The 8,780-nt window shown below is 49.4% G+C and overlaps 2 protein-coding genes across 5 annotated transcripts in view; one reads left to right on the forward strand and one right to left on the reverse strand.

Annotated features, from left to right (window-relative positions):
* The first annotated feature begins 1,134 nt into the window (after positions 1 to 1,134).
* Positions 1,135 to 6,807, forward strand: aldh5a1 (aldehyde dehydrogenase 5 family, member A1 (succinate-semialdehyde dehydrogenase)). Its single transcript, XM_008430621.2, has 10 exons — positions 1,135 to 2,046; positions 2,414 to 2,497; positions 2,646 to 2,816; positions 2,897 to 3,013; positions 3,087 to 3,230; positions 3,305 to 3,448; positions 3,519 to 3,677; positions 4,714 to 4,877; positions 4,955 to 5,013; positions 5,819 to 6,807. The coding sequence occupies exons 1-10, from the start codon at positions 1,759 to 1,761 to the stop codon at positions 6,028 to 6,030; spliced, it is 1,542 nt and encodes a 513-aa protein (XP_008428843.1). The 5' UTR covers positions 1,135 to 1,758; the 3' UTR covers positions 6,031 to 6,807.
* kiaa0319 (KIAA0319 ortholog) overlaps positions 6,615 to 8,780 on the reverse strand; it is a 10,460-nt gene continuing 8,294 nt past the window's right edge. For all 4 annotated transcript variants that reach the window (XM_008430620.2, XM_017309519.1, XM_008430619.2 and 1 more), the window contains 4 exons: positions 8,340 to 8,462; positions 8,172 to 8,262; positions 8,006 to 8,097; positions 6,615 to 7,292 (listed from right to left, as the gene is read on the reverse strand). In XM_008430620.2, coding sequence (XP_008428842.2) covers positions 7,141 to 7,292; positions 8,006 to 8,097; positions 8,172 to 8,262; positions 8,340 to 8,462 — 458 coding nt within the window. In that variant the 3' untranslated portion in view covers positions 6,615 to 7,140. The remainder of the gene's footprint in view (positions 7,293 to 8,005; positions 8,098 to 8,171; positions 8,263 to 8,339; positions 8,463 to 8,780) is intronic.

Raw genomic sequence — 8,780 nt, forward strand, 5'->3', positions numbered from 1 at the left:
ATAAATATTAAACCATGTTTTGGATTCTGAGTAATGAAATATCTCTAATAAAATGTCCGTCCTACCATCTGTTTATGTTTTAAACTTAATGCAGAGCTTGAATCTGAACATTTTATCGTTTTAATGGTTTTATGTCTTCTATCATTGTAAAGCTAATAATAATAATAATATTTCCATCTGTGATTCATTTTCCTATTTTTATATTGAATTCTGGTTCTACTAACATTATTCATATTTTCTCAGTTATTTTTCATGCATCAGTATAAATTTGAACATATTGATAATAATTATTTAAATATAATTGCACTGAACTGTAAGATTTATCTGGTTTATTTTCCATTATTGACATATTTATTGTTGCTTCTGGTAAAATCCAGGGTTTAATAATCGATATTGGTGTTTGACTCATTTCTAAATGATTCATTTTAAATTCTCTTATTTTCAATTTTCCACCCAAATCTCCTCATTTCTTTCTTTTCTTTTCCCAACATGGATTTAAAATGTCGGATGATCAATTTAACCAATAATTAGTTTCTAATGTAGTTTTTCTGAAATCTAACAGCATTTATCCCATTTCTATCCTAAAGCTGGTTTTAAAAGCTGCAGTTTATAATCTTAGTGCCTAATTTAATGTCTAATTTACCAGATTTTAGCTGCTGAACCGGAAACTAAACAACCAAAGTCTGTTGGATCTAAATCTGTTTTACTGATAGTTTCTCTGCCAGCATCTCAAAATATTCACATTTTTTTTACATTTATCAACAACTTTCTGAATATATTCCATTTTAACTTTTCATCAAACCCGAGCCCTAAACATTTTATACACTTTGCCTGCTCTAACTCTTGGTTATATAATTTGAATTTTATTTCCTTGTTTATTTATTTTCTGAGTAAATATAACTTTCGTTTTTATCAACTGAGAACTTAAACATCTGATCTCCTCGGCATCTACCTGCTTTCAAATGTAAATGCTGATGACCTGTCAGCGGCGTCCATATATGGACAAGAGGAAGAGGAAGAGGAAGAGGAAGCAGCACATTCAGGACAATATGCCCCGGCTACAATCCAAATAAAAACAATAAATCTTTTATTTATTATTGTAAATCTTTTATTATTGTGTTTAAAACAACAATTTATTTTAGCTGCCCAGGTGTTCAGGTCCACAACGTTTTGGGTCTAATGTTGATTTAGAAAACATTTTAAGCTAAAATAAGAACGTTCTTCTAAAATCCTGTCTTTAATTAAAGTTTAACAGGTGACCAAGTCTGCTGAGTAAAACATTTGTGACCCGACTTCAATATTAAAATCAATGTAAACAACATGACTTATAAAAAACACAGATTTTTGTGTGACTGAACACTTTCCGTTTAGGAATATCTCATCTTAAAAACGTACATAAAGTGTTTATCTTCATCAGCACCATTCTTAAGCTGCAGTCATGGCCTCAGAATTTATTCCAAGGTCCGCCAATGGCCCGAGAGCCGCCCTTTGAGAACCCAGGTTTAAACTGCTGAAGTCAAGGGATGAAGTGGTTCATCTCTGTGGCGGCGCGTCGTCACCGCTAAAGCAGCTCACTAGCGCCACCATCTGGATGAAATCGTCTGGTTCTGTCTGGCAGAGGAGTCCAGCATACATGGGATTTGTAGTTTTTTACTGAGACCGGAAGCAGAAGGTCCAGCGCTCTCTGTGTAGCGCCCAGGAGTTTCAGCTGCTGCTCTCCTGTCCCGGAGCTCCTCCACCGGCATCCTGCTCCCCGGTATGTCCGCCGTCAGAGCGCTGAGGAGCCGCCGGCTCCTCCGGCAGGTGTCCCCCGTCCTCCAGGCGTCCCTCCGCAGACATTACAGCTTGGACGTCTCTGCCGCGCTGCTCCGGACTCAGGGATACCTGGGCGGCCGCTGGGTCTCTGCAGCCTCGGTGTTCCCGGTTCTGGACCCGGCCACCGGGCAGGAGCTGACCCAGGTGTCGGACTGCGGGCCCGCAGAGGCCAAGCAGGCGGTGGAGGCCGCCTACGAGGCGTTTCAGTCCTGGAAGCACACCACAGCTAAGGTAGGCGGCTGCTGGGCGGGACTCCGTTTAAAAAATGACACTTTTAAGATTAAATGCAGCAGATTGACCGAAAAACGACACGAAACCCCGCGTGGGTCCGGAACGTGTTTTAATGGTGAACATTTTGCGGTTCGGCTCTGACATCATGGACCAAAAGGATGTTTTCATGGTCAATTTTAGCCCAACCTGTTGATCCGACGTATGACGTGAAACATGAATGTAAATGTCAGTTTCAGGCTCCATATTTAGTTTGAAGCTAAATATTCAGTATGCTACCTAAATATTTAGTTTGAAGCTAAATGTCACATTTACACTTTATCCTGAGTAAATGTTTAATGTTGAGCCTGACGGTGCTGCGGCCCCGCAGGAGAGGAGTGTCCTGCTGAGGAGGTGGTCCGACCTGCTGCTGCTGCACCAGGATCACCTGGCCAGAATCATCACCTTTGAGTCTGTGAGTCAATTCTGACTATCGGTTAATAATTGATTCTCCTCATTCCGGTGAAAGTTGCTGGAGGTTTGTGTTGCTGCGTCAGAGTAAAAAACGTGATCAAAAGGTGATTTGTTTGTGTTTCTAGAGTAATTAAATTGGTGTGTTTCAGGGTAAACCTCTGCCGGAGGCCCTGGGCGAGGTGTCCTACTCGGCCTCCTTCCTGCAGTGGTTTTCAGAAGAAGCTCGCAGAGTTTACGGCGACGTCGTTCCGTCTCCGGCCGCGGACCGCAGGCTGCTGCTCCTCAAGCAGCCAGTAGGGGTCGCCACCATCATCACACCGGTGAGCACACCGGAAGTCAGCGCCACCTGAAATATTTGTGACGCAGGAGTCCAGAACCTTCTTCTTCTTCTGCTGCTCAGTGGAACTTCCCCAGCGCCATGATTACCAGGAAGGTTGGCGCCGCCCTGGCCGCCGGCTGCACCGTGGTGGTGAAGCCGGCCGAGGACACGCCGCTGTCCGCCCTGGCTCTGGCCGAGGTCAGCCTCCGGCTCCGGCTCCGGTCCGGTCCGGTCCGGTCCTGGTGTTCATCCTGCCTCCTGTCTCCTGCAGCTGGCGCAGCAGGCGGGCGTCCCGCCGGGTGTGGTCAACGTGGTTCCCTGCTCCAGGGAGAAGATGGCCGCCGTGGGCCGGGTTCTGTGCTCCGACCCGCTGGTGGCCAAGATCTCCTTCACCGGATCCACGGCAACCGGGAAGGTGAGACCGGACCGGATTGGACCGGACCGGACCGGACCGGCTGAGAACCTCAGCTGGTCCTCTCTCTCCTCCAGGTGTTGCTGAAAATGGCCGCCGACTCGGTGAAGCGGGTTTCCATGGAGCTGGGAGGCCACGCCCCCTTCATAGTGTTCGACAGCGCCGATGTGGAGCGAGCGGTGGGCGGAGCCATGGCCTCCAAGTTCCGGAACTCCGGACAGGTGAGGCGGGAGGGCGGGGCTGTGCTGGTGTGACGCAGCGTCCGGCTGACCGCTCCTGACCGCCCCGCAGACCTGCGTGTGCTCCAACCGCTTCCTGGTCCAGAGCGGGATCTACGAGCGCTTCCTGGACGGGCTGGGCCGCGCCATGGACGCCGAGCTGCGTGTGGGTCACGGGTCGGAACCGGCCACCACGCAGGGACCGCTCATCAACGCCAGAGCAGCGGAGAAGGTTGGACCCAAAGCCAACGACCCAGAACCAGAACCGCCTGCTCCGCCTCTCACTGGGTCTTTACCGAATCAATCAGGGTGCATTCTGGGAAAAACTCTGGTTTCTGGACCAGAACCTTTCCCAGAAAATCCTGGATGGTTCTGGATCCGGTTTAGGTCTGGATCACGATTGAATGGTTTCAGATCAATATATCGATAATCGATTAGCTTTTTGTTTGAAGTATCTGTATTTTAGCGTAAAACTGCTCCTTCAGCAGGTGGTTGCTAGGCAACCAAAGAGTGAGTGGGTTTGTTGTGGCTACCCAGCTAGCTTAGCTGGACCCAGAATGCTTTGCAGTATGGCGTATTCTCCATGTGCCGTCATGTTTTATATTCACGACTGTTAAAATGGTTATATCACAACTACCGAGTTTAAATAATAAACTTTCGCCTTCACTGCGAGTATGGTTTATCCCACACCCTATGAAGGCATCACTAGTCCCTCCCCCTCCCAACATTTCCCACCAATCACGTTGTGCGGAGAAAACAACATGGCGAGTTTGAGCCGTGAAGGAGACGGAGGCTGAACTCGTCTGGTTCCGAACGGATCAATCATTTTCAGTAGTTTGGATTTTATGTGGAGGATGTTGAACAAAATGAGGTAAATTTGTGAAACATTGCTATGCTAAGCTAAGCTATGCTAAGCTATGCTAAGCTACGGGGCGGGAGCTGCCTGGGTGGCATCAGGCTGCAGGGGGTCAATGCTTTAACATGACATTGGAGCTCAGTTAAGAATATCGTGATAAATATCGTGTATCGTGATGTAGCAAAAATATTTCAGGATATCAGATTTTCCTCATTTCCCCCAACCCAACTTTGCAGTTCTGATCAGAGTTCTGATATTGATCACATGTTCATATTATAGCATTGATTTACTGCCCAGGCCCAGTCCAGTGGAACCGGATCAGACGGTTCTGGATCTGTTGGGGGTCGGATGGTTCTTTAGCTGGTTGGATGAGGTTCTGATGGGGTTCTGATGGGACGGCGTCTCTGCCCAGGTGGTCCATCAGATAGAGGACGCCGTGTCTCGTGGCGCCCAGGTTCTGCGAGGCGGGAAGCGTCTGGACGGGTCGTTCATGGAGCCGACCCTGCTGGCGGGCGTCACCACTGACATGCTGTGTACGCAGGAGGAGACGTTCGGACCGCTGGTTCCGGTCATCAGGTTGGAGTGGCGGGTTCTGCTCTGGGGGCGGGCCGTCCAGGTCCGAACCAATCAGCAGCTGTGTTCCTTGTTTCCAGGTTCGAGACGGAAGAAGAAGCTCTTGCTGTGGCCAACGCTGCCAATGTCGGGCTGGCAGGTGAGAAGGTTCGGTTCCCCTCAGGCTCTGCAGAACCTGAGCTCAGACAGAACTGGTCCCAGTAGAACCATCGTGAAACCAGTACAGAAACCAGTGCAGTAAAAGCAGGGGTGGGCAGCTCCAGGCCTGCAGCTGTTAGGTGTGTCTCCACTTCAACACACCTGAGTCACATCATGAGGTCGTTAGCAGAACCTGACTGGACCGAGGAGGAGATTCAGCTGTTGGGTCCAGGTGTGTTGGACCAGAGAGACGTTAAGAGCTGCAGGACTCTGGACCTCCAGAACCAGGACGGTCCACCCCTGAGTTAAAGTTTAACCTGCTGAGCTCAGTGGTACCAGTCAGTCCAGTTAGAGGAAAGTGGAAACTCATATTTAACACGACTGCCTGCAGAAGAAGAAAAACAAAATAAGGAGTGACCTGCTAGCACCGCTAGCTCAAAAGTTAGCAGCAAATACCAACATGGTCTTTAGGGTGAAGCTAACGCTAAAGCGCTATGCCAACATGGTCTTTAGGGTGAAGCTAACGCTAAAGCGCTATATCAACTGACAGTTTACTTAACAGCCCAGTAAATTGGCCCGTCCAGATTGATCTTGAAGGGCTAATTTAACGATTTGTAAATGTGCTAAATGCAACATTAGCTCCTCTCTTAACGTGTTAGCTTAAGTGATCCCACCACTCAGTCTGAAGATCTTGTGATGTCAGTTTGAACCTCAGATTCTCCTCAGGCTTCAGATCAGAATCCACAGAGATCGTCTGACGCCTCCCTCCTGGTTCTGATCCAGTTCTGCGCTGTCTCTGCTTCCAGGATACTTCTACTCGCAGGACGTGGGCCAGATCTGGCGGGTGGCCGAGGCGCTGGAGGTGGGCATGGTGGGGGTCAACGAGGGCCTCCTGTCCGCCGCCGAGGCCGCTTTCGGTGGGGTCAAGCAGTCCGGCCTGGGCCGGGAGGGATCCAAGTACGGCATCGACGAGTACCTGGAGGTCAAGTACATGTGCTTCGGAGGCCTGAAACCCTGAACCGGGCCGGAGCTGGTACCGGCACCGGAGACGGGGAGGAGCGAGAGCTGCTGATCAACATGACCCAGGAAGCTTCCCAACCCTGCAGCATGTCTGCTACCATCATTAATAATTATAATCATTTAAATTTCTAGTGGACTTTTTAAAACATTCAGGAACAAATATATAGTAAATATAAGACAAATGTAAAATTTTTAAAATAATGACCTAAATACCAGGATTAATAATTAAATGTAGAAACACTAAAATCACCAGGATTGAAAATAGTTTTTTAAAATCATTGTTGTTTTTTTCTATATTACATCATTTCCTGTCTGATCTGCTGCCTGGTTCCACTAATTAAAGGTTCAGTGTGATGAACACTGCCACCTGGTGGTCAGGGAAGGTACTGCAGCCATCAGGTTTAATGGCCCCATTTCCTCAGACTCGGCATGTTAAACGTGGTTTTGTAATTTCTGACCCAAAGTGATTTTTTGTTATTCCCTCAATTATTGTGGAGGGACTAAGCTCCGCCCACTTTTACCCAAACCTCCAGAACCCCTTGCCTGATGCAGTCGGGCAACAAAGTGCAGAAAAAACCGAAGTTGAAGTTTCATGTTGACTTTAATCTGATGGATTTTGGATGAATCCAGAATCTGGGTTCCTGCTGGAACCGGGTCGGTTCTGCTGCAGATGGAGTTCTGTGGGTTTGTTGGATGTTGGGTTAGTGTCTCGGATTATTCTGGAAAACTTTGGATGTTTGTACGTTTGATCTGAAATAAACTGATTCATGTTTTATTTGTTCAGCTCCTGAAACTTTGACCATCAGAGGAAATTAAAGTGGTTCAGTTAAATCACGAGGCGTGAAGCGACATGGAGCTGGTTCTGCTGAGACGTTTGGGTTCACCAGGACGCTAAACAATCCCAGCTGGGTCCGGTTCTGGTTCTGATGGTTCAAAACGAGCAGCGACACTAAAGGAACAGAACCCGGATGAACAGAACCTGAACTCGTCCTGGTGCTGCCCCCTGCAGGCCAAGTCTTTGCTTCATGAATGAATCCTCTGAACCAAACGTGCCGCCACCAGGAGGCGCCGTCCAGACTTCCTCACTGTCCCCCCGGACTTCCTGTCTTCACCCGAAGGCGTTCCCGTTGCGCGCGGCCCGGGAGCTGACCCGGTTCCGGTTGCGGACCGGCCGGCTGAAGACGGAGTCCTGGTCGCTGTCCAGCTCCGACTCGGACATCATGAGGCTGGAGTTGTGCTCCGTGCTGCGGTGCTTCAGACCTGCGCAGGACAGGGGGGGTTACTGAGCCGGAACGTTCGGATCCGTCCCACAGAACCGCCATCTGGACTGGAAAAGGTTCTGACCGGACAGGTCCCTTCCCCAGAAAGGCTGGGATTGGCTTTCATCCACATCTGGATGAGACGCAAACCAGTGTTACTTTTTAAATTGCTACGCAGGAGGTTCAGCCCCGGATTAAACCCATATTAATCCCAGATCAACCCTGAATTAAACCCGTGTTAATCCCAGATTAAACCCGTATTAATCCCAGATCAACCCTGAATTAAACCCGTGTTAATCCCAGATTAAACCCGTATTAATCCCTGAATTAAACCCGTGTTAATCCCAGATTAAACCCATATTAATCCCAGATTAAACCTGTGTTAATCCCATATTAAACCTGTGTTAATCCCATATTAAACCTGTGTTAATCCCATATTAAACCTGTGTTAATCCCAGATTAAACCCGTGTTAATCCCAGATTAAACCCGTGTTAATCCCAGATTAACCCGTTAGTCGTATTTCTGCTCCTCCTGAATGTCGGATCAGGTCAGATTTTCATGTTTAGAGATTCTCTGCTGGTTTTGCTGCTAATTCCAGTAAAATTTCAATCAGAAATCCGGGAAAAGAGTGAATCCTGGTCACTCTGGGGTTTCCTGAAGGGCAGGGCGGTCCGGTCCGGGCCAGAACCTGCAGGGCCGGTGGACAAACTCACTGAATCTGGGCCGGAGCTCCAGCCGCTCCTGCTCGTCCATGTCGTCCAGGATGGTGTACCGGGTCTTCTTCCTGCCCTTCCTCTGCTTCTTCCTGCAGACACGCAGAACACCGAGTCGGACCCGGCGGATCCCGGACGGGATCCTGACCCAGTGGTCCAAACTCACCTCCGGCTGCAGCAGACGAAGGTCCAGCTGAGCGACAGGATGAGGACCATCGTCAGGAAGCTGCTCAGGATCACGAACAGAACCCTCCACTCTGAGGACGAGCAGAACCGGGTCAGAGGCCGACCATCTGTAGAGCCACCGGCTCAGGAGTCAGGATAGAAACCTTACCACAGTTACTCTCTCCGTCCCCGAGGTAGAGCCGGATCAGGTTCTCCGTCCAGAACGGGTCACAGGAGCACTGCTTGGTGATTGGTTCACACTGGCCCCGCCCTGAACAGCTCAGCTCGCACGCTAACGAAACAAATGACACCAGAACATAAACAAACATCCATTTCCTTTGTATCCGGGGTCGGGTCATAAGGTCAGCAGCCTCAGGAGGCCCAGACTTCCCTCTCCAGCCTCTTCCAGGTCCTCCAGGAACCCCAAGGCGTTCCCATAGAGAGACATCGTCCCTCCAGGTGTCCTGGGTCTCCCCTCCTCCCGGTGGGACCTGAACTCCTCACCAGGGAGGCGTCCAGGAGGCATCCTGACCAGATGCCCGAGCCTCAACTGGCTCCTCTCGACGTGGAGGAGCAGCGGCTCTACTCTGAGTCCCTCCCGGATGACCGA

Source organism: Poecilia reticulata, linkage group LG16 (assembly GCF_000633615.1).
Source record: "Poecilia reticulata strain Guanapo linkage group LG16, Guppy_female_1.0+MT, whole genome shotgun sequence".
Taxonomy (NCBI): domain Eukaryota; kingdom Metazoa; phylum Chordata; class Actinopteri; order Cyprinodontiformes; family Poeciliidae; genus Poecilia; species Poecilia reticulata.